This window comes from Oxyura jamaicensis, chromosome 3 (assembly GCF_011077185.1).
Source record: "Oxyura jamaicensis isolate SHBP4307 breed ruddy duck chromosome 3, BPBGC_Ojam_1.0, whole genome shotgun sequence".
Lineage (NCBI taxonomy): Eukaryota > Metazoa > Chordata > Aves > Anseriformes > Anatidae > Oxyura > Oxyura jamaicensis.
The window spans coordinates 14,646,873-14,673,114 of record NC_048895.1 but is presented as its reverse complement, the minus strand read 5'-3'; the positions used below and the strand labels follow the sequence as shown (position 1 = coordinate 14,673,114).

Sequence of the window (26,242 nt, the reverse complement as noted above, 5' to 3'; positions counted from 1 at the left end):
AAAACTCACGTGGCTTCCAAGGCAGGAGTTACAGGGAAAAGACCAAATACTGCCCTCAGAGTAAACCTACAGCCTATCAATTTATCAATTTTTTCCATTTCACAAACAAGTATTAAAACACTGCTTATCTGGAAGAAGAGGAAATGCATGCACGTGCTTAAGGTATAACCTGCTTCAGCAGCAGGAGTTAGGATGAGAAGAATTATATTGATTTATCAAAAATGTCAACTCTCCCGCTTCCTCAAAATTTGCTAATTATATTGAAACATTTTTCATAAAACACTGCAGATATTACCCTGTAGGTAACATCCTGAATTGTAAGTATATCATTATTTCAGATGGAAAATAAATACATACGTATTGGACAACTACCTAATAAGCCAACTTCTTACACCCTACTGCCCTTCCAGATGAACCTGAAGGACTGCACACTCAGCATGAGCTTGCACATACATTAAAAACATAAATTTTCTGAACACCTCGCTGCAGCATTATTGGCCAAGAAAGCATCCCTCCCTGCTTCTGCTTGGGGCTGATGGCTCACAGAAAACTGTAATGCCTTTTGGGGACGAGCCAGGCTTTCCAAAGGGTCAGAAACGATGCTCCCTGAGGGTGTGCTTGGCATGCAGAGAGGACAAGAGATCCCAAGAGTATTTTATAGAGAGGTTTTGTTGGCTTCAGTTAATCAGCACTTCTCCCGTGAACTGCAGAGCCTCACAGCCCAGATGGGAGCAGCTTAAAGCTAGGAGTGATGATGACACAGCCCAGTTCTCCCTTCCTGTAACCAAAACGGCACGTTCCTGGTTACCCCATTCCTATTCCTTAATCACTAATGGACTACAGTTGGAAAGAATCTGGAAATGGCCAGCGAGGAAACCAAAAGAATGTGCAGAGAGGTAGCACTGACCTGAGAGCAATAATTGCCCCTAAAACCCAACAGGTGAGGAAATTACAGGACAGTCCAAGTCTCTGAGACCTCCTTTAAGCATCACTCGGTGTGCCCCTGCTGGGCCAGCTCCCCTACCACCGCCAGGCAGCATTAACAGCGATCGCTGTCGTGGGATTGTTTCTCTGACATGGACAGAAATAGCAAGATGTAACCCTCAAGGTTCAGGTGGACCCGTTTAAAGACTTTAGAGATAAAGAAATGCAGATCTCAAATTATAATAAAATAAAATGACTTATCCCAGCACTACTGGGAAGCCCTCAAGTTCTGGATTCAAAGAGTTGATATTTGTTTTCTGTTTTAGATGCTGTGCTGTCCCACCACCCTTCTTCCATGAAGACATCTGTGGAGCTGATGTCTGCCTGAGTGCCAAAACACAAACCAAGCTACACCTGCAGGCTTCTGGGGAGCCGCATCCCTCCCCGCACGGCTCCAGATTTGCTTCCCCGAGGAGTGGCTGCTGACGCCAGCCCCTGCAGGAGTGGGGGAAGAGGGAGACAAAAATGACCTGCATAATTCACGCTAAAAAAAACATAAAAGATAATGAGTTACCATGACAATGTTCTGGAAAGCATAAAGAGATGACCCCAAGAGAAGAAAAATATTGGATTTGAGCTTATTCTTCCTGCTGTAAGAATCAGAGTGACAGGCACATTGAGCTGGGTGATTCATGCTAAGAAGAAACGTATCGTCAGATGTTTGTAAGAATGGTTTACTCTCACTGCTTAGATTCTCACATTAGGAACACCTGACAAGTGGTAAAAAATAAAATTAAAAAAATAACAAAAACTGGCCTGCTAGAAAACAAGGTAGCCTGATAAAGTTGAAATTGCATCGAATCTGCTAAAAGATTGCATCAATCATGATCCCACTGCGAACTTTGGAAGTGACTTTTAGATGCATTAATGTTCTGCAAGGCACGCTGGGGCTAATGACAGCAAAGTTCAGCTAATTCCAGAGAAATTGGAATGGATGGCAATCCATTGATTTCATATAGCCATGCTTCAGACAATGCTAAATTCATTACTTTTAATTAAATTTAGCTATTTTTGCAACAAGCGTATAGACATGGCCTTCAAAAACAGTAGGGTAAAGAGCAATTCATTTCCATAATACTGCATAAAATAAAGCAGAAATATTTGTTACTGAAAGGGCATTCTAATTCCTCTGCATTATTTCGGTATTACGTGAACCAGGAATCTCTTAAGCTAATGATTATTACATCAACACAGAAAAAAAAAGTCTACCCTCCTGCAGATCTTCCCTTAATTCTTTTAATGTAACATCAAGCCTGTAATAGCACAGATTAATCAGAAAGGATTGCAGAAATTGAAATAATCTCAGGAGCATAAGATTAGTTCTCTGATACTGCACAGCAAATGTAATGTCATTGCTTTTATGTTATCAACCTACCGAAAATATTCCATTCGGTATTTTAAACCTTAAATGAAAGACGATTATTTATGGATGCGGAGACGCTCATCCCTTAACCCGCTTGTGCTTATGCCTTTTGGAAGCAGAGTTTTCCTGAAAGAAAATGCTAGGAAATGCTAGGAAAATAATATAAAAAAAAAAAAGTTAACAGTGCTACTAAATAGAAGGAAGCATACACTGAAATTCTTATATATTTCACATCATAGTTTTTTTTTTTTTTTTTAAAAAAAAGAGCTTAATACTTTTAGGCAAGGTATATACACTTCATAAATGGCTATACTGTTTTCAAATGGGTGATACTGTATTCTAGTCTGTACTGCACACTGTATTTTATCTATAAGCCTTCCAATGTCCTATTTTTTTTTTTTTTCCTTTTTTCTTAAAAAAACACACTGTGGTTGGTGCCTGCTTCCTTTTCTGAATGGTGTGAACCTCCTGTAATCCCCATATCCCACTCTCAGAGCAGCATCCTGTCCTTGGTGCCCTGCCTACAGGAACTCTTCCAAGGGCTACCCAGTGCAAGCTTCCACCCAGAAATACTGTACCACGGTGCGTAAATGCAGAGTTTGACAATGAACAAACTGCGTCTAGCACAGTTAATTATCCTGCATTTGTCATCAGTGATCTTGTGTTTCGCCTCACTACTGGAGGAGCGCTCAGTCACAGCCACTGCCTTCCAGATGTTGCTAGGACACTGCTCGTTCATTATTGATGGAGATGAGCTGAAGCACCCCGTGGTTTTGGAGAAAACACCAGGAATGCCTTTCCTAAGAGCGCAGCACCACCGCCTCGACACGTTCAGATGGCCCGAGTGCTGAGCCAGTTCACACAGACAGTGGCTGGGGGGACAGAAGGAAAGGACACAGAAGTCACTGTCCTGCTGGTGCTAATATAATGTGGAAAAAAAATAATACCCACTTATGTTGACAAAATGCATATTTAATTCTCATTTGTAGGTGACTATTTGCAAAATTATACCTGTAACTTTTTCTGTGGGCATATCTGATCAATAGTTACTTGCCAAACTTGCTCACCTGGTTCCTGTTACCCTTTTATGACATGTTGAAGTAGTTGAGAAAATGACTGCGTAGATTGGCTTTCCAAACCTGCTGAGGTCACTGGTTGTCACAGGAGGAGAACAGGATGGAAAAACCCTTCGGCAGTCCCTGCCTGACCAGCACCACATGCCTGAATGTATGCAGTGCACAAACCATCCAGGCCTCCTCTTTGCTTACAGTTCAAGTAACTAACTATAAAACTGTGAATTTCAGAGGGAATTCCCAGTGATTTCTTCAACTCGGCAGTCAACCAACTTCATAAATGTGATTAAAACACACGAGGAATAACTGCTTGAAAATACCCTGGTTTATTCTCCTGAGTCCCAGCTGCTGATGTTGAGAAACAACACTGAGGTTGCAAAATCCACCGTCCCCACGCCAGGAAAGCTGTAGCCCCGTTCCTCCTTCACTGCACACACTGAGCAGAAACTCTGCTCCTTATGAACAATTCAACAGCGGGCTTCGTGTGCTGCTGCTGGGGTGTTCCACATGTACGAGCAATTTCACCCTGGCAATCTTTTTGTGAGCCTGGAAGCTGCATCAGTTTCATCTCAGCAGATGGTCTTTAAGGTCCTTTCCGACGCAAACCATTCAATGACTATGATTCTATGAAACACTGACCTCGTAAGTTGGTCAAAGCTGAAGGCTGCTAAGCACAGGGCTGGGTAATGCCAGCTAAAGGCACTGCCATTGCTGTTGCCTTCTCGAGGCAGGAATGGAGTTGTGGCAGGAGAACAAAAAGCGTTAAGCTGTAACTCCCGGTGCGGAAATTAAAAGTGAGACACTTCTGTATCTAAACCACACTGCAAACACTATTTGGACAGAGAAAGCACACCAAGACCATGCTCATTTTGCTGAACCCCAGCATCTTTGGAAGTAAACCTGAACTCAAGAGCTCTTTCAAACCCTACAACAGAGAGCACGGGGTGGTTAATCTTTAACAGGGCATTTTTCTCCTGCGGCTTGGCTGGCATGAGATAAATAAGTGTAACAGCATGCAACACAAATCACTGCACCTCCTCAGTCCACTGACACTTCCTTGGTAATGTTGGTATACAACCCTGGGAGGGTCTCTAGCCCAGATATTATGCAGAAGAAAATGTTAACAAAGAGTCAAAATCACCAGCTGAGAACCACATTTCCCTTCTAACTCTTCTTTGCACAGATTTCATTCCCACTAGGCAAGCTTAAAAGACCTCTGAAGAGAAGACTTGCAGAGCACTTAGGGAGAATTTACTTAGGGGGTTTGGTCAATGTTTGGAAGTCACTGGTCTCTTTGGGAGATGGTACATGGCTTTATGGGGGATCCCATTAATGCTGTAACAAACACGGTTGTCAGTGCCATGTCATCTGAAAAGCATAAATTAGGCTGCAAACTCTTGTAGTTTTACATTATTTTTTCTCCTTTAGAAAAGAGCTTTTGGGGACCTTATGCAATTCCAGCGTCTATCATAAGATTAAATCTTAGGGAAAACAGAGAGTGAAATTTTATGCTTAACATTTGTATTTATCTTTCCCCACGTGAATACCCTAGAGCACACTTACGGGTACCTGAAAGCACTTAGGAGGTTTTAAAAGAAAAACCAATATAGTAACACCTGTAAATTTCACCAAACTGTACAGAGAAGCCTTAAAGACAGCACTAAAAGTAAAGCCTTATTACATTCCCTTTGTACCACCGCTACATCTGAATCAATACATGCATTTAAAAACTACAGAAATACTCTATTTTTGGCAGACTATCAGGTTCTTCTCTTACCTCTCAATCACATTTCCCTCCAGCTCCCCCCAGCTCCCCCACTGCTGGTAGTCCTTCCACTGCCAGTGCTAGCAAGGGTACCAAAGATCAGAAAGCTTCATCATCAGTTATTTGAGCTGTGCTGTGTCAGCTCTTCTCCAACAACAACCCTCTTGGGGACACCGCTGCAAGGTTATGTACTTTCCTTGGAAAGTCCCCGGTCGGGGAACTTCAGGGTTAAATGACCTCCCTCAACTTAGGATCACTGCCTTTCCATGCTGAGCTATATTTTCATAGTTTGATCTTGTTTGACAGCTGTACCTGTTTTCTTGTACTGTATTTTTGTTGTTTGGCTTTTATGCCTGCTCACAGAACTGAAATAACCATACACAGTTTTCTCTGTATGTGGTTAGGCTCCAAATACCTCTCTAAGCTTTAGTCTTGTCTCACTTAATTGCAGCTAAAGAGTATGGCATTCGTTTCAGAAAGAGAGAGACCTGCTCAAAAGATCTCAATTTTTTACCCTAAATTCAGCTTTTCCAGTTCTCAGAGCTGGAATTCACATTCCTTAAGTTTAAACCTCCCTATTATCCAGTACTGGAGTCGTTCAGCATCACAACAGACTTTCCTTTTCAGAATCAAATTTCAGCTACTTTGTGATGTTATTTACCCTTTCCTTAAGCATATCACAAAGTATTGTGTTGGAAGATCAAACCCTTCGTGACACTGGGGTTTATTTTTGTTATGGGGTATTGCCAAGATGGGAGTTTCCAAACTGTGCACTTATCTAACTCTTAATTACACAAGGAAATTTCTGTAGTTTTAGCTCTTTATTTAGAGTCAGTTTAGCGTCAACCCCGTTCCTCTCAGTTACTGCAATACTAATTGGCAGGAATATAGGAATGAACTGTGGGATTACGAGTTACTTTTATACCAACTACATACACACAAGTTATGTAATCTGCATTTATAAATAATCAGATAATCAAAGAACACAATCAAAACCTGAGCAAAGAATAGCTGACCTTTAGGAAGTCGTGTGACTTTGGATTCTGGCATATTCTGCATAGTTAATTACTTGGTTAGCATCCCCCGAACCAGATCTCTCTTGCTCTCTCTGAGCTTTTTAATGTTTATCTGTTATGTAAAGGCCTCAAGTGCCCATTAACGTCCTGCCTAAAAGTATTACACTGCATATAAAAGCTGAGTGGAAATTAATACCCTAAGACAGCTCAAGCGGCCGTATTTTCCATGACACCAGGCGATGCTGGCTCCCGTTGATGTCAATGGCTACAAGAGCTTGGCTTTTCAACTCCCATTTGTCTTCAGCAGACAATAGCTGGGTTTGGTAGGAGAAAGGAGATTAAAATGACTCTGAAACAACATTTGGGAATCAGATGTGTTTAAAACCTTCTTTCCTGATCCTTTCCAAACCACGCAGGCTTGAGCTGAGGCCCACAACGCACCTGGCTGGACTGAAACAGAAGAGCAGGTAAGAGAAATGCAGAGCACATTGCTGAAATAGTAAAAAAAAATGCACAACTGTACAAATGGTGTTGACTTTGGTTGTTGCAAGTCTCACAAGTGGCTAATAAATGCCGTGCAAAGACTTTGTTTTCCCAACAGCGAGAGGCGATGCCCTCCACAAGTCCCACCTGCAGCTCCGTGCCTGTACCTGAGCATGACCTGGCTCAGACAAACCCATCCATGTCCACAAAATGGTGCTTTTCAGAAAGACAGGGGTTTTTTTCAAGGGCATCTCTTTATCCACATCCATCCTGGCTGTGTTTATAGCAACACAGGCATTAATTTCCTCCAGGGTATTTTACCACCTAGAGGGGAAAGAGCACGGAGAGCAGCAGACAGACACTCGCAGACGCACGCAGCAGCATCACAGCCTCACAAAAACACAGAGCCTCTGCCAGGGGCACGCTGGTGAGTCACACGAATCCCGAATTGCACACGAACGTGCCACTAAATGGAGAGTTAAAAGTAACTCTAATTAGGGCAGAAGGGCTCGTGTGGAAACACAAAACCAGAGGCTTGAAAATAGGCTTGCAGTTCAGCTGGGCCTTCTGTGAGCTTTTTTAAAAATATTCGTCAGGACAATAAGCTTGGGCCAAAAATGCTTCCCTCCCGCCCTGTTTTTAGGAAATTTATCTATACCCTTCCCAGTGATCTGAAAATAGAATTTATGGGGACAAGAACTACTCGGTTACATTGCCACTGCAAACATGAATTCCCAGTGGGACCAAAATAACTGTATCTGCTTCTTTTTAGTAATTCCAATATATAACTTAGAAGGGGGAAAGAAGTCAAAGTTTAACAAGAAGGGCTTTATTTCCTTTTTGAAAACCACTGTTTTTTCCTTATTTCTTTTAGAATGCAAACTGTTCTCCTGATTCACCAGGAGAAACCCCCTGTGAAAAGGAGGGCAGCCAGGTATTCGCAGCCCAAGCTGCTTTATACAGCCCCTCCAACACCACCGCTGCTCCAGAGCACCAGGACGGGCATTGCACTCGGATTTATCACAACAGCAGCTTCTGCTGAGCGTGGTGCAGAGCCCACTAAAGACAGTGGGGATCTCTGCACTGACCTTGGGATCAAATGCACCGAAATATCAGCATTACGTGCAGGCAAGGAGATACTGAAAGAAATAGCTGGAAAAAAGACTTGCACTTTGCTTTGCTTTTTTCTTTTACACACAGATGTGCTTGCTAATATTTGCTGTGTGACACATAACTCCCTGCTTTCCCTGTGTAAGAGGAAAAGCAAAGGCTCGCAATGAAAGCCGAGGCTGTAGATCCAAAGAGCTTAGCGTGGGAGGACACTTGTGCCTGTGCAGAATCCCACTGAAGTCAAGCGGCCCCAGGCTCTGCCCACACAGCTCCCTTTGCCACAGCTGATATTACAACTTTGTTTTATTAAAGCTGCCATTTCCAAACCCATCTCTAGAAGTGAATGCAGGCAGGGCTAAAATACGCAACCTGCCTTGCAGTCGATGCACGGCACACGGCTGCGTCTGCCTGGAAGTTTAACCAGAACAGATCGGGGCACCGGTCCTCAACGTGTTCACAGAAACAACCTTGCCATGAAGGCTGTTTTAATGCATAGCACTTCAGAGCCTTCTTGACAGACATCATGTCGAACCACAGCTTTTTTTAGAAGCCGAAAAGATGCAAAGGAAAGTTATCTAATTTTGGTTGACCTCTCATTCTCAACTCAAGGACGAGTGGTACTGAAGTAGAAATCATTTCCATAACTGAATTGCAGAGCAGTTATTTAACAATTAATGTGTGATCCACTCAGCATATGGGAACCAAATATAAAAATAAGCATGTGAGAATTGGAGATTCTTCTGCACAAAAAAAGGCTACAGCTCCTCCACGACAGATATTTAATTGGCTACTTCTTTCTTTCTTTCCCATGACCAAGGGAAGGAGAGGCCTATGAAATATAAAAGAACTTAACCAGTTCTCCAGAAGAAAATGGAGATGAAGTGAATGACTCATTGAGCTTTCTCTGCCTTTGAAGCAGAGCAGTTTTTTTTTTTTTTTTTTTTTTTTTTAAATCCACAGCAGCAACCTCACTTTTACGGTCTGCACGCACGGCTTGGACACCAGCACTTAGCAGAAGGGGCTCTGCCTTAGACATTTCTCGCTGGCAGAAAATACATCACGCTGCAGCCTCGTGCTCCTGTATCAACAAAGCCCCAGATCTGTAAGCGGTGCTCCTGGGCAGATATGAGGTCAGGGGACTTTGCTTTAGGACTGCGAGGAATAGGATGTGCCTCGCATCCTCCCCATTTCTGCAAGAGCAGTAAGACAAAATTCGAAGTCATCCCTTCCGTAAGGAAGCAGGAAGAGGAGGAGGATGTGCAATACCAAGCCTGGTGCCTGTTTTTTGACAGCTGCACAGAAGCGGATACATAACAGAATTTGTGAGTGGGCCCGTGTCCTTAAATGTGTTTCCTTCTTTCAGACTTTGAAACATTAAAACCTTTGCAATCCTTACAAACCTGTGGGCTTGTGCTAATAGCTGGTCTTTCTGCTTTAGTCCTGACCAAAAGACACTAACAGAGGCAGGAATTTTGCAGTCTGTCAGCGCACCATAGCAACAAAAACGCTTGTCCCTGGTTTAAGTATCTTGCCTTTTTATTGTATTTTGCAGTCCCTGCTTACTGTGCTATTCAAGGGCTGGGTGGTAGTAAAGACCATATGGGAGGATCTGGATGACGTTGGGGGGGCAAAAAGGCACTTATAAAGACAAAAAATGGTCACAAGAAGAGGGAACATCTGCCTCCCATCCCTGCCACAGGATTTTCACGTCCCTCTTTTCCCTGGTCTATGCCCATTACATCTTTCTGTGTCTATTACATCTTTTGTCAAGGTTAGAAGACACGAGCCAGCACAGCTTTTGCAGAGCAGTAAATAATTAAATTTCCAGCTTTATTTCCTCCCAGCCCTTTTGCTTGCTATCACGGGGCTCCCTTTTATCTGCGCCGCTGCTGAATGCTGAGCAGGGATGCTGGCTGGCCCTTCAACGCTCGCACCCTGGCTGTCCCATCCTTTGCAAGCTCACACACGGCTCGGAGAGGCTTACAAAACCCGAATGCCTCCTTCTCAGGGGCACCACTGCCTTCCCTCTGGAGATTTAAGAACTTATCTCGGCGGTATTAATTAGCGAAGCTGGGTTCGGCTCGTGTTAGCTGTTGTTTGCATGTACCACAAAAACCATAGTGATTAATTTCCCGGAGCCTGCCAAACGGTTTTCGGGAAGAAGGCAGGAGTGTGTACCAGCACTGCTGCAGACGAAGAGAGAGGTGCATTGGCAGGGCTGCGTGGTGAATGCTGGAACGAGCCTGCCTGCATTATGCTTGACGCAAAGCCAAAAACAGTGCTTCATTTTCAGAAGGACTAAATTCGCTCATAAATTTGACAAATGGCTGAAAAGCTCTAAGAGAGAATGTATGTGGTGGCTCATCGGGCTTCTTGCGTTAATTCTGCTCTACTGTTGACTTGGTAACGTGCCACTGGCCGCTATAGAAATGTGCCATCATTTTCTTGGATAAAAGGATTTCCCTGAGATCAAGTATGCGCGGAAGCAGCTTCACATTTCGAACTGCCTTCATCCCCGCAGGTCCAGTTAACAGTTTTTGAAAGAAGCCATGAACACGCAAAGACAACTTTGCTACAGTGGTATTTTCTAAAATATCAGCCTGGCTTAGGAAAAGGGTGTCCTTGCTATAATGAGCTGCTAACATAAACAGGATGCCAAAATGGCATTTTTTCCCTTCTTTGATTGATTCTCCGATAAACAAGCTCTTGATCAGGACTCGGCATTCCCATTTAATGGGTCGGTGCTACTTTTGTATGCACCTGCTTAACAAAGGGCTGCAATTAAGTGGTGATAAAATACCTTATCTTGACATCACAGACCTCAGCTCCTCACTTAAAACGGCTGTGGTGGCGGCGATGTTTTTTTTTGTTGTTGTTGTTTTTCTGTTGAGGCAGCACAACAGGGGCAGGAGGACATGGGGCACCAAGAGCATCTGCTGTGCTGTGTCCCACAAGTAACCGACCCATGCTCCTGGGATCAACAGAGGACAGGCAACAGAAGTTCACAACCAGACCCAACTCCGCTGCTTGGATGAGTGAGGGGGCACCACTAAATCCATGCTGGCATTTCCCCTCCCTGCATGTTTAGATAAACCAAGAAGTAACTTCCACCATGACTTCTAACCCAGCCCGACAGTCAAACAAAGAATGGAACAAGCACATCTTTGGAGCATATCAACCCAGGACAATACATCTCCACCAAAAAAACATCCCAGGGATGCTTTCAGACAGAAACTCTTCTGACAGGCAGTTGAATGGTGTGCTACTGTGAAGGGGTTGATACCGATTTTAGCACACTACTGAATTTTGAACAATAAAATGGTTACAGACAACCTTATGCTTGACTTTTTCTTTTGTAACCTCACTTGGTTTAACTTATCACATACATTGAAAAAGATGGATGGAAGCATGGACAAGCTGTTCAATGGTTTTCTCTGAATTTCTCTGATTCGGCGACCTTGGTAGGTAGAACACATTGCCTCACCAGATCTGAGGAAACTCTGATACAGCAGAAATCTATCGTTTAGAAAACAACACCCCAGACAAAAAAAAAAAAAAAGTTCAGAGATAGGTGAACTCTTTGGGAAGAGTAATAGCAAAGTGTCTGCAAAAGCTGGCAAAAGTCTGCCTAACCTTCCTTGCCCCTGTCAAGGAGCATTGTCCTTCACTGGACTGGGGCTTCTGCATCCTTGACTTTTATAAATTTCACTGTGACATCAGGCAGTCCTGGGCAACTTTTTGACAGTGCTGACCTTACGAAAGACTTGAACACTGCTGATGTTGAAATCAGACAAACTCCCTAGATGCCCACTGAGGCAACATCAGACAGCAACCACCACTCACCCTCCACTTCACCCAAGCACATTGGACACCAAATTTCTTCTGAATATGACTCTGATATATTCTCCCTTGTCATGGCTTACTGCCTCTGCTGGACTCACATGGCTAGTCTGTATTTTGGGGTGTCTTAAGAGCAAAAGCTGACTGAGAAAAATGTGTCTGTGTGTGCATACACACTTTGCATATACATGCCCACAGATTTTTGTTCATATGGACACCGAGTTTCGTTCAGGTAGATGTGGTAAGGCATCAAATACCAAGAAGACATTTCCTGGCCATCAGTTCCAAGTTTCCATCCAACACTATCAAAAACAAACAAACAAACAACACTAACAAAAAAAAAAAGAAAAGCAGCTCTCCTCCGTTCCCGTCACATAACAACCTCCACACCAAAGGTGCTGGTTCCAACGCGATAACCTTTCCTCTGCATCAATCCACATAACATAGCAGAGAGAAAATCATGAGAGGAATGGTGACATGCCACACTTTTCAGAGTGTATTTCCCTCCCTACCACCCACACTTCAGTTATTGCATTGTCCAGTCCTGTCCACGGCAAAAAAAACACAAAACTTCTAAAATAGAAGTATCACCTTAGTTTACAAGCTGGGCGCCACTTACAAGACATTCTTGTCTGATCTTGACTGATCTCCAGTCAGTGTGGACACAGGGCAAATAAAGATGATTGTATTTATAGGTGGGGAGAGGAGAATGGGCTTAAATAGCATGGAAGTGCTGTGGCACGTAAAGCACCATCACCTCTGCTCCAGTTACAGCGCCAGGAAACGAGTGCCCACGAAAGGACGAGAAGCTGAGGGCTGGCTACACTTCTTCTATGTTAATCACAACACCAACACATCGATAGACTCAGGGGCTCCAAGGACACGTAGAGAGGAAACAGAAAAGAGGAGTATTTCAGCAGAGCACAGGCCCCATCTCCTGGTAAATCCCACGTCCTGTCACAGCCTCCACCACCCCACACCAAATCCGAGCTCCCAGGGGCCGCGTCAATCCGCTTGCTTCAGCCGAGGAGCTGAGTCCTGACGTTAAGTTTAAAAGGCACGTACGTGGGGATGCATACTTTGGAAGGAGGGGTTAGGAGCTTGCATGTGTTCACTCAGGGCACGCGTTGCCTCACGGCATGGAAAGCAGAGCCTGGGAGATGTGTTCACACCGCTCCTTGCGGCCTGCTCTGCTAGCAGGAGGAGACCCAGCGGTGAATCCTGAGCAACTTCGTGGATGCATCTGAGTTCAGGCAGGGCAAGGCCCTGCGGGACTTCCCCTCGAAGGAAAAACCAAGCAGGGATGAGAACGAGCCTGCCTGCTCAGAGCTTGAGAAAAGCAGTGAGGGATTTCCCTTACCCAAAACCTCTCCTGCATATTAACAAACCAAACTGCGCTCCTTCCTCCCTCGATGGTTCTCCAGGGCTGCTGTTGAAGAGCGCACGAGATGAAATCTCCAACACACTTCTAAGAAAGCCCACGTCTTCCTGACAGGGGACTGATGGTGGTGTGCCCACTGCAGAAGAGCCTGAAAACCAGGGAGCTGTACGTGCAGTGCAGTTTATCACCTCCTGTAGAGGAGCCGGGAAGGAGGCAGTGGGGTCACTGCCCATCTCTTTTTCATGGGAGAGGATAAAAAAAGCTCATTTTCCATCTGGACCAGTCCTTCAGTCCAGCTCCTTTTTTATCAGTTGTTTTTGGTTGCCTGGGACTGTGCGTCTCAAAATGGCTATTAATAGGAAATTATAAGCAAATACAACATCCATGCTTATCCCTACAGTAAGTGATAAATTCTTCGCGAGCAAAATGATGTGGAATTTTAAAAATTGTGGGGAAGTATTTTTAACTGTTGCTAAACTTACGGTGAATCATTAATGACCCGGGCACCAGAATACTGTATTTTCTGAAGTTATTGTTGCTTATTATTTACAAAAACAATTAGTCAAAATTAAAAACGAAGCCCCAGAGCTTCCAGGAACTGGATACTGTTCTTTGAATCATTCATGAACAGGATAAAGACAATAAAGGCCATCTGGACCATCCCCTCACCCTCATAATGGGCATAATAACTCGAGACATTTTCATCAGCACAGGACAATAAAAATGTAGATTCCCTTCAGAAGCTTTGGATGCAGGGGACGGAAGGAAACACTGAAAATCAATTCTTATTCACTGACCTGACTGAGTTAAAGCCCAAGCTACATCATTTTTTAAAAAAATGAAACAACAAACCAACGAAACAAACAAGAAAACAAGAGGAGACATCAGTATCTAAAAATGATAGCCTGAGAAGAATACTTACACTGGAAAACCAAGGAAAAAAGTTCTAATAAAAAGACTTAGTGTTTAAAACCCAGATTAGACTTTTTCCAGACAACACATTTAAAGGACAGTATATTACAAGGAATAGAACTGAGGCCGTTTCTTGTCATTAAATAATAAAACATGATACTTCTCTCCGTCTCTAACCCTTTTATCTGACTATAATGAGGAGCCAGCACTTGATGTTCTGATCTCTACAGGCTTACCCACTAAAATATAACTACTGCAGGAGGAAAAAGACCCTGGTACCTAGGTCTCAAGTGCCAGGAGCACTCTCTGAAGATCTTCTGTCTTGGAATAGCTGCCTCCAAAACAACAAATGGACACTGCTCACTGAGATTTACTGCTATTAGGTAAAATGACCAGAAAAACTTTTTTTTTTTTTTTTCCAGGTAAAAGGTTTAATCACTGTCCTCATTATTTTCAGCTACAAAGGGTAAAACAGAGTTTGTTGTTTCTGTTTAGGGAAAAAAACAAAACAAAACACTACTGTGTGTTCGGAGTTTCCTTTACATCATCACCCCCTCATTCCCTCGCTGACCTGAGACATTCTGCTGCAGATGCAGACATGCACCACCAGCTGCCAGCTCCAAAACAGAGCCAGCAACAAGCGCAGCGTCTCCTGCAGCTCTGAATTTACTTATGAAAAGAAACATTTTGGCTCACTTCTCAAAGGAGGGTTGGGGAATCTGGTCTGTGGAGCCTACGGTGTACTTTTCCCTGAACATGCTTCTTGAGCTTAGTCTGTGATCTACTTTTTCCTTCAGTCACAGATTCTCTTCCTGATATTGCTTGTCTTTGTATGCCTCAGTGCAGGCATTTTGGGACTCTTCACTGCCAGCAGGAAACACAATTTTCAGCCATACACCATAGGGAAAAGAAGCATCCTCTACAGGGCTGAGTTTCACATCTCTTCTTTGGAAAAGACAATGTCAGTGAAAATAAAAAAAAATCATTTTAACGTGGTACATTCAATTGACATTTGAAACATCAACCTTGATAGCTTCTTTACATTGAGGTCATGACTGCACAACTGCTGACATTTTCTAACAGCAAGCAACAGCTCTAATGCCAGTGTTAAAAGCGCAGAAACGTTATAAATATATAATGAAGCATTAGAAGAGCTGCTTGCTGTTCCTTCTGTTGACTTAAACATCACACTTCACTTTGCAATCTAGAATTGAGCGTAAGTAAGTAGCTGGCTGAGGATTAAATCTAATATTTCGGGTCACAAAAACAGCTTGGAAAGGGTGAAATGAAGGAAAAGAACAGTTACTGGCTTCAGCGTTCATTTTGCTGCTGTCTCACTTCATTCATTCCCACACCCCAGTCTGTTCCTGATACCCCTGCTGGAGCAGCTGATCCGCTTGAACTTACGGATTTGTATTTCTTTCCCATTCCTCCTCTTGTGGGTTCAGCAGGTCTGTCATTCTTACCCAAACCCAGGCCTGCAGTCCACAGGCTCTCCTCTTCCATCTCACACCCTTCCCGGGCCGCACACAAGGAGAGCAGCTTCCTCTTTCCCACAGAGGTGCAATACCTTCGCCTGTCTCTACCTCACGTCATTAACACCCCAAACTTCCTTCCAATAGGTTTTCTGATTCGTGCATCATCCACCTACACAGAAGTTGTAAGCAAAATGACAAGTGGTGTTCAATTGCTTACAACGCCCTTTCCTCGGGACAGCCTTTGGTACACGTTTTTCACTGGATCAGGTTTGAGATTTCTTCCCATTTCCTCCCCAGAAACGTCTCCAGGGGATTGTTCTCCCACCCAGCTCTCAGCTGTGCAAAGCTTGCTCTGAAATCCTCACAAAACAAGGAAGGCATCTGTACTATTAAATCACAACACAGCCTTTACTCCTACCACGATGACTACGTGATCACAGCAAAGAGAGCTGAAAGAAAAGCCTAATGGAGAAGAGTGACATTTATAATGGTGGGAAAAAAAAAAAAAAAGAAAAAAAGAAAAAAAGAAAAAAAGAGTTGTTTCTTCCTCTTAATCCTCCCTTGTTGCTTTCCATTAGCAGTTTGATAGAGAAGAGTAACATTTTTGGCACGCCTAACACAATGGATTTTATCCCAGAATCCTAGTAGCATTTGCAATGGATGAGGGAAAGCTAACTACAAAAACTGATCTCACACTTTTACTTTGGAGCAACCTGCGCGTGAAACCTCCCAAGTGCCCAGCAGCTCCAGCAAAATGCTTTGGGCTCCACAACTCCAAAAAGATGATCCTACACTACAGGCACCATCCCAACAGCCTACATTGAATGGGATCATGGCACTTCTGTTCCTAATTTATCATTTTGGTCCTTCATCCATGGACTGAGCATCTCTAGGTGCATAACAGCAGACTGATACCTCTCAAATGCAAAATTGGGGCATTTAAAAGAAGCAGTGTTTAAAAAGTGGTCCTCCAGCTAGTAGCAGATCTGTTGCTTAATATTTATACCCAAGCATCTTGGAAAAGGCACTTTTTCAGCCACACACGCTAATGTTAATGATTAATGTGCTTCTGTATGGAGACGAGAAGAGGAGCAGGTGTAGCAAAAAGATAACAATGGTAGGAAAAGGGTTGTTAGGGAACTAAAGAGTAAAGGTCAACAAACCGAGAAAAAAGGATCCATCCTTATAGCTAGAATCGTAAGTGTTGGAACAGACCTCCAAGATCTTCTGGTCCAAGCATCACCCTACTACCAATGTCACCCACTAACCATGTCCCTAGCAAGTTTTTTAGCTCACAGTGAAGGAAGGACAACATTCTTTGCTGTAGATATGGAAACGTTTCCTGTTGGGAGGGAAGAAACCCTCACAAAACCTTTACCACTCCCGTTACACAACTAACATCAGGCCCTACAGATGAAACCGCATAACATGCATGAAAGACTTCTGGCTGAAGAAGTCAAAATTAGCGTGTATTTTCTCCCTCTTCCTTTTTGTGAGCAAGCAGACATGACAGGGCAGCTAAATGAGCCACCTGAGACTTAATTCCCATGAAGCACCACTTAGGATGGAAAAGCCAAAACCAAAGCAGGTTTTAAACCAAGTTACCCATCTCAGAAACGCTCCTCAATATCAGAGTCTGATTTTGAAGGTTTGTCATGTGAGTGGTAAAGGCTTAAAAAAAATATCCTGAAACGTGACCAGACCTTTCAGCAGTTTTGCTCCTCATGTGGGATAAAACACAGCTCCTGACTGGGAAGAGGAGGGCTCCTTCCTGGTGACCTGCTCTGAGGAAGGACTATGGTATTCACAAGCACAAGGACAGAGTAAATGGGGGCCTTCCTCATCTGCTTCTTTGAAGATTCCTCTCGATTAACCCAAAAGAGCCTTAAAATTGCACCATCAGGTGCCTGCAGCTTTGGAAGAGCACAGAGAAGAAGCACGGATACAGCACCCCAGTAACAGGACGAGAGCAGTAAGGCATGGACGTATTTTGACTGGGCAATCAAGGACTGGTTTTATCACCAGAATTTGATATCCTGCACTATTCATACGGACTGCAGAAGACAATAAATGCCCCTAACTTGATAACGTGAATACAGCAATCCTTTGGGAACTACCGCAGCAAGGAAATTCACATGAAACCTTGGCTTCAATGCCTGAGCCAGTTCGGTTATTTGGAAGGGAGATGCCAGTTCACGGGGCAAACGACCACAAATTTAGTAATCCACTAGCAGTCTGTCATCTTCCATTTAATTTCTAATGCCCTTACTGTTCTGGTCATGGATTATCCAGCTTTTGCTTTAAAAATGGTGTGCACAGCATTAGACTCGCGTTACATAAAGCCGTAATACATCCAGCGTGAGAACAGTTTGGCTAAGAGCGCAAACCTGTTACATAAGCTTCAGAGGAAACTGGATTGTGAATGGATTTCGTCTTGATCAATCTGTCCTGAACTATAATCCAGCTCCCAAAAACGTTGCTGTAGTTCCCTCCTTGTAAGTGAATATCGTGAATGTGTTTGAGACTAGCTGGTGAGAAAGTAGAGATGCTATTTGCTGTGAATGCTTACACTGGTGATGAATGAATGTTAGCATAAATGTTTTTGTGACTCGTCTTTTTTCCGTGAGTGAGCTTTGCATTAATTTTATATGTATTTGCCATCCATTAATGATGACACCTACAAAAGCAGATTGATTTCCATTACAAAACCCCACAAAATCCAGAAGAAGCAGGGAAGAATCACACAAACCAATGGCCTCATCAGATGATGAAGACTGGACCTGTTCCTAAATCCTGGTTAGCGAGGGGTCACTGCAAGCTGACGATGGCAGCTGATGGACAAATTCAGGTGTGGATTAATTTTCATAGCTGCTAAACAGGCTTTGCACCTGAAAACCTGGCAGTAAGTGAAGGGATGTGAAAGACCCAAGGTTAAGGCCAAGGAATCTTTCTGATCCTTAAATCGATGGATGAAAAATTGCATCTGGGAATTGCCAGCTGCAGAAAAAGAAGTCCTGGCAGCAAGCAATCCCATCCCTCCTCCCAGCCAAATCAAGGAAAAAGCAAGGAACTGCTTTCTGAAGCTCTCTGCACCAGGGCAGGGCTATCACTGATGAAAAGGAAAAACAATAGGCTAAAAAACGGGGCTGGCTCCATCTGCAAACCCAACCATTGATCCAGGAGCCTCCAGAAGCCTGAAGAATTTTGAAGTCCCTTTCACTTATATTTGATTTTTGTTTCTTTTTAGACATGCCTAGCGGGGGCATCAGACTTCGTGAAGGAAGCTTCTGGCCTTACAAAGAGATTTCTCCCATTTTTCAGTTTTTATGGTGCGTGCTTTTGAAATCAGAGCTCTAACTTGAGTGGAGTTTCCAAGTGAATTAGAAGTAGAATAAATAAATAAATGAAGTCCAAACCTGAGATTACAAACTTCTGCTATTACTTCCAGCAGTCTTGATTAATTTGAGACTTGTATATTCTCTGTAGAGTAAGCAAGTGCCAGTGCAATGTATTATGCTGATGTGAAGTGCCTTGTTCAAACACATCTTACTCACATTTGAAGGTTTAATTACCAATAATTTTTTGAAGCTACAAAAACTTATTTTTCCTCAAGCCTTGAAGTACCTGCAAGGACTTTTTTTTTTTTTTCTCCTCAAAAAGCAGTACACTTATTACTTGTACATCTCGGAAATTATTCTAGCAGGTTAAAGGCTGACGGAGCAAGGCACTCAATATCCTAATCAATGTGGCACTCGATGAGCTAGCTTTCAAGATCTTGCCAGTAATCTCACCCCTGAACGATTAAGGATGAGAATCTCAGTTAAATGGGTTAAGTGTATAAGGGAAGAGAAGAGAAACCCATAGTTTCATTTGATGACAACACTTGGGCCGCAGCTTGGGCTTGGGCCCTTCTTGACCGCAGCCAAGTACTTCATTCTTCTGTACATGCGACATCAGCTTAACATCACCCGGAGGCTTCAACATATCTTTCATATAGCCTCGTTTGTTCTTAAAATTTAGGAAATTGAGCTCTCTGGAATCTGCTAATGAAAGGTTTATTACATTTAATTGAGGGTGACGTTGCATCTGGGTTGGGTTTATTAGTATTTTAAACACAGACCTACTGCATTATTAGGAAATTATATAAACCGATCAATATTCTGTAACATAAAAACACAGTTATTTTGGGTAATCAATGAGAAAAAAGGCACAATGCATCTTCCCAGCCTTTTCAGTTTTGCTCCCTTGGAGCAGAACACCTTTGCTTTAGTATAGCTTGCCTCAGTATCTACCTCCTGCATCTTGTCACAACTATGGACCACAAAAAAGCACAGGCAGAGTAATTAAACACAAATTTCAAGTTACAAAACAAAGTTGATTACATTAGCTGGTAAAACAATCCATATTCCTGTCCGAGTAAGCTTCAAAACACCTCTGTTAACTCGTGCCTCAGATAAGCTCTAAAAATAGCTTGCCCTTAAGAGAGTTTTGACCAAAACAAATAACCCAGTTTAATAAGCATCGCTCCCTCATTATCCTCAAAGCGTTATGCCTGCCAAAGGAATCAGGAACAAAAATAGCAGTTTTATCTTTCTCAAAGCTACTGAACCTACAGGGTCCTAACAGAGCTTGGAGGAGTGCACCAGCCTGAGCTAGATGGCTTCAGAAAAGAAAGCCAGGAAATGGTTAATGAGCTCTTCTATCTAGCACCTTTAAGGGTGCTATATTACAGTCAACAGAAGAGAGAACAATTCCAGAAGTTCAACCTCAATTCCTGTTTGTGGATTACCAAGTGTTTATACTTTCCTCAAAGCACAGGATTACAGGCATCACCCGTGAAGCTAGCAGTTGAACTCTGTGAATAACCTCCAGAACAAACCCAAAATTGCAAGTACTGTAAATAACAGATGGCTGTGAAAAATACAGAATGAACACACGAGAAGAGAGTACCTTTCAATGAGGCTTTTCATTATAACATCCACACTTAACTACCTGTATTTCTCCCAAGTATTGTTAAATGTCCATGTAAAGTTCCATGTTTCAAAAATCCTCTCTGCCACTACCAGGATATTTACTGGTGATAAAACCTGATGTTTTATTCATGCCAGATATGCCACAGAAACATTTGTTGCACGTGGTTTTTTCTACAGAGCTGGTGTCATTGTCAGACCTGAGCATCTCGCACAAAACAGACATCACACCCCCAAAATCCTGGAAATCAACCTCAATTTGGAGATAACTAGAGTACTGTGTCTATCTGCTCTGCTATTTTAAAATATCGTATTTATTGACAAAACTTCACATCCAAGTGCCTGGACTTGCTTACTTTGGCCCCAAAAACTACTGCTTGTACTGGACGACATGCGAATGAGAAAGACTCTTTTTGTGTAGCCACAGTTAAAGAACAACCCCGATTAAATCCCCGTGCGCACCCCTGGAAAGATGGTTGCTAGTACTTTTCCATACTTTGTACATTTCTCACTTTGAAAGACATGCATACCTTGTGTGTTTCTGCCTAATACGTTGTCAGAAATAGAAATTATTAACAGCAGATTCTTAACAGGATTTCTGGCAGTATTTATAAACTGTCTCTGCAAGTGAGGGGTGAGTCTTCCAGCTTCTCTGGAAAGACCGAACATCTGAAGATTGAGAATTATAGAGAAAGAAGAGATGCCTTTAATTAAAATGATGCAAAACGAAGTGTAAGTGGTTTGGTTGCATATGGTTAAAGTACTCACAGGAGCACTGGGAAGACAGCTGGACAAACACCATCAGCGTCTCCCTCCTTAAAGACAGAGGACATCCCCAGGAAATAAAAAACACGGCCAGGAAATCACAGAAAGGTCCCAAAATGTATTCAAAACCCCTCCTAGAAAACAAAGCCTATTGCCCCATGACACGCCTCTCATCAAACCGGGCACGTGTGGGCGCTTGCTGCCAGCGGGGTCTGGCCGGGGAACGGCAGTCCTCGTGCAGGGGACTCGAGCCAGCCCTGTGCCGCACCGGGAGGTCATCGTGCAAGCTGTCCGGGGCTTGGAAAAAAATATCACGAGCTAAAAATAACCCGTAATCTTTATTTTTAAAGCTTGCCACTAACTTTGGTGATGCAAACTTTCCTAAACAGTTGGCAGATGCGTTTTTGAAGCAGATAATGGAATTTTGGGACCTTCTGATATTTCCTTCTCAACACTGTATGAAAGCCTGAATGTGCACAAATGACTGGATATGGTGTGAGAGAGCACATCTGACCTCCAGTTGCTTTTTTGCTGTTTATAATGCACAGCAACAACCCCCACCCCGGGGCAGTGATGGAAACAGCTTTCGGGAGCACAGACTAAGGGCCTGTGAACGTGAACCTGCAGTGCAAGAAAACGTGTGGGAGACTTAAGCCCAGCAGAACCCGAGGGAAGAGCATCACTGAAAGACACCTCGCAATCTTGACAAGGATGACTTCTAAATGAAGAGGCAATGTCTGGTGCCCGGGTGAGTCTGAGGTAAGTTCAGAAGACTCTGCATCTCACCAGAACACTCTGCATCTCACCAGAAACTGCCCGTAAATCAAAGGGCTGTGGAACTTCAAAGCAGAATGCCTAATTGCTAATAAAACCCCTGCCACATCATTTTTGAGATACTGGCATGAAAAACAACATTTTAGGATTTAGGATTGGTTAGGGGTGCTATCTGGTCGTGTCATCTGCACCTAAAGAAATGGGAAGGACAACTCCACCCGCACATAGCCAGGAGCTGAGCAAATCTCCTCACACCTCCCTGCAACCCGAACCAGGGAGTCTCAAAACCTCACTGCAGCAAACAGTCATTAATTGTTCGAGAGGAAGGGAAGCCTTGGCAAAAGAAGCCCCGTCTCTGGGCAAACACACCCCGTCCCAAACCATTTTCCAAGAAGCAATTTGTAAACCAGCACAGGCACTTTGAGAGTTAACTCGGCGAGCGGTTGCTGGAAATAGCCCTGACCAGATACCAGCCTAGTCCTGAATGCGAAACGTTGAAAACCAAGTGTCTGCAACTGCTGCCCAGCTGGCAGGAGGGGATTGCTCGCAACGCTTGAGCCCTCTGCACTTCACCAGACAAAAACGTCTTTCTTGGGAGACGTGACTTTACAATCGGGTGCTGTAACAAGGACTTCGATTCAATGCCAAGCAAACAATAGAAGACCCAATCCTTCCCACGTGAACGAGCTGAATGCTTTATTTATTCAGGTCACCCTAAGGCAGACTAAGTTTTAGAGATCAGGCCTGTGTTTTTCATGTATCAAGGCCAAAAAGAACTAAATTTAAATACCACAAATAAAGGAGACACTGTTCCAGTCCTTCGGCAGATCCTCCTCACCGCTACGCCTCCTTCACGAGGCACCTGGCAAGCCAACGTGAGAGCATCTGAGCTTGGTAGCAAAACCCCTCCTTCCCTGCTGTAAGGAACTGAGAGAAGAGAGTGCCATCTGACCCACAACTGCACAAATGCTGCAACAAAAGGGAAAACCTCTTATTTTCCCTCCCAGGCTTTGCACACACATGCACACCAGTGTCTTCTGAAATGTATGCCCACCAGCGACCCTGCCAAACCGAGCGTTAACCACATGTAAAAAAACACATTACAAAAAAAAATAAATAGCACTTTGCAGAGTTGATTTATAAATGCTGTACTCTGGGCATTAAACTAACATTACTCAGCTGCAAAAGCAATGATAAATTACTGCATGTGCATGTGTGACAGTAGGCAGAATATCAAATGACAGAAATAACACCGTCTCCTTCATTGTCTGTTGTTTTTCTTCCGTTTACATTTAAAATGCACTTCGGAGATAAGCACAAAAAGGTTTCTTTTTCCAGGTCAAATACAATGAACTTGTCCTGAAAGAATTTAACCTTACTTTCTTGTGATTCCCCAGAAACACTACAAAAACAAAGCATTCTGCACGGTGGGAAGAGCAGAAACAAAAAACGAAGCTTTAAAAACCAACCACTGGGGATACCACCAGCAAACTGCAATTGTCCCCGGTCCCAGTGCCAGACGCGAAGAATTTGCTTTGCTCATCCTCACATGGCTCTGCTGTTCAGCTATCGCCCATTACCTCACCACCTTTTTCTGTGTGGGGTTTTTCTTTGGCTATGCAAATACACGCACAGCGTGACAATGCAGATAATTGGATTTTTTGGAAGGCAAAGTTAAATTCAAGGCTACAGCTTCTCTCTGAACACCTGGGTAGAGGGCTGAAAACAAAGCTGTGGCGGTGGGAGCTGGACGTCGGCACAGGTTTTCCTGGCAGCAATCTTCCCGGCATGGTTGGCAGCACTGAAATGTGAAAATTTGACAAGCCTTTAAAAACTGGTATCGTTGTCAGGGCAGGATTTGACAAAGCAGCTCCTTAAACTGAAAGCCCCAAAATGAAACTCAGCAAGAGTTGTTCCCTTACCAACATATTAGCTGATACGTGGTTTGGATATTTTGCATGCATTTTTGTATATTTTGGATTACAAATCACCCCATAATCAAGTGCATGACACACGTGCTCTGGCTTACTATTAAGGTAAAATATACTTCTGTGAAGTTACCGAGTTCTGATAGCCTTGACTAAAATCTTCCTCTTTTTGACTGACACATTTCCAAACAAAACCAAAATTAAAGAGACCTCGTTGTTTCTGCAGAAGCACTCACATCTTTGGTTGCAAGTTTAGAAAACTACTTGCAGACGCACAGAAACGTTTTGTTGGCAGCAGCAGATCAATTTTTGTGTGAAGGCTGTTTCATATGGACCATTAGAGGAACAAATTCTTCAGCCAACTCTTTTATGAACAGAAAAGCACCTTATCTTTCCATTATTCCTCTTACTATAAATGTGTAACCTTCATCACAAAATTGGGCTCATCTTGAATTTCCATCTTGTTTTAAAAACTGAGAAATCAAAGTATAAAAGCCAAACCAATGGAAAGCAACAGGACTCCTCCAGCACCAGAGGGGAACAACCAGCAACCTCTCAGCTTGTATTTCAGGATGATGTTACAAGCACAGCTACTACAATAGCAGTGAGATAACACAAGACAAAGAAACAGCTCGCTAAAAATTCCTTTCATAGCACAGCCTTCCTTTCAACCCCTTTCTTACTGCTAGTTAAAGAAAAGATTATATATAGTGCAACCTACCAAAAAGGAGCAGGAAAATGCTGCCACTTGAGGTGTGTGTACGTGTTTGGGGGAGAGTCAGGGTTGAGCAGAGGCAAGATAGGAAAAGATGACAAATGGTCATTGTCTCCAAGGACAGACAGCAAAGGTAGATGTTAGTATCACTAACATTTCTCTTTACAGCATCCTTTGAACTTGGAAGGTGGCTTTCTCAGATGCCAGGTGAAGAACCAGCAGTATTTTACAAATATTTGTAGAATGAATGCCTCTGAGGAATATTCACGTCATGTTCCAGATGCTGAGGTGCTTACGGAAGGCAACCAGACTTTGTCAGGCTACATTTTCCCTCTGAATCTACCCTGAGTCATGCCCTGGAGAAGCCTCTCCCTCCACTGACGACACAAGGGACCTACAGAGACGAAACTCAGCCCACGCAGGTCAGAAGCAATTTGGGTTGCCAAAGATTAGGTAGGGAATGAATCGTCCCAGCTGTCACCTTGCACTTCTTGGAGGCATTTGATTAAATTATTATTTTTGGGGGGTTGGTTTCTTCACTGTTTCGATCACATGGCCCATTAGGCCTTGGTCCATCAGGCCAAGGGTATCTTGGGCACCCAGGATACAAGCCCCATGAACCCATTCCCATTAGGAATAACCTATAAGGAACGGCCAGAAGGTCTGTAAGTGTACCAGGATCCATAACAGCAAGAAAAAAAAAATCCTGTCCTTCAGGTGGGAGGAAAAAAAAAAAAAAATCCAAGCATTTCCACTGATTTCACTGTAACTCGTGTTTTCAGACAATATCACAAGCCCTTGGGTAACAGAAAAAGAGGTGTAAGGAGACGAGGGAAAATGAGCTTTGCAAAGGAAAGTCAGAATTGAAGTCTTCTTGAAAGCAAACGTATCGGTTTCCAAAATTCCTGCTACAACATCTCTGCACAACTGATACTGCCAGATTTCACCTACGTCTCCTCTGCGAATTACAAGCCATTGGCAAAAATGGACCTGCGACCCATCAGCTAGAGCTCTCTCTCTACTCTTTTAGAAAAAGCAAGGGCAGTCTTAAAGACAGAGCTTTGGGTGAACAAAAAAATCCAAGGGCTCTGCTCCAGGAAGCTTAACCCAGGTAGGCATGGCAAACTCTGGCAGAGCTCTGCAGGAGAGTGACTCAGAAGGGCTGCCAACATCTAGATACCACTCCGTGTCAGGCTATTTCACCATGATGTCAGCAGCTATTTTGTTATTTGAAATGCTTAGTTCTTCATATTGTAATCAGCGCAGTGATTGCACCGAACCCAACACAACAGAGGGCTGAACTCTAGAGGTCTTTCTCCAATGGCACTGGAGAAAAGTGCTTTGGATGATGGCACACTGTATCTTCCATGTCTTGCTGTATTCAGTCAGTTCTTTGTATTTCTCGCAGCCGGTTTATTATTACTTTTATATCACTCTTAAGTTACAAATCTGATTATTGCTAATATGACTTAGCTTCACTCTTTTAAGCTCCTCATAAGGCCACAGCAAAACAGGGTCCTTTCTGTTGAAATTCAATAGAATTATCTTCATCAAACTCATGGTGAATTGCCTGTGGTCTTCTTTTAGAAGGAAAAACAACAACAACAACGTTATTTTGAATCTTAAATCCAGAGATTAGAAACAAGTAACCTCCCCCAAAATCAATAAAAGATCCCTTTTACTTC

At 43.3% G+C, this 26,242-nt stretch overlaps 1 protein-coding gene across 3 annotated transcripts in view; it reads right to left on the bottom strand.

Annotated features, from left to right (window-relative positions):
• Window positions 1–26,242, bottom strand: part of COMMD1 (copper metabolism domain containing 1) — a 73,828-nt gene that overhangs the window by 6,500 nt on the left and 41,086 nt on the right. For 2 of the 3 annotated variants that reach the window (XR_004749313.1, XM_035321316.1), the window contains one exon: window positions 21,672–23,715. The exons of the other annotated variant lie outside the window; for it this stretch is intronic. Coding sequence is in view for 1 of the 2 variants with exons in the window: in XM_035321316.1 (XP_035177207.1) it covers window positions 23,530–23,715 (186 nt within the window). In the remaining variant the exon portion in view is untranslated. Of the gene's footprint in view, window positions 1–21,671; window positions 23,716–26,242 lie in introns of those variants that run through there. 3 annotated transcript variants of the gene reach the window in all.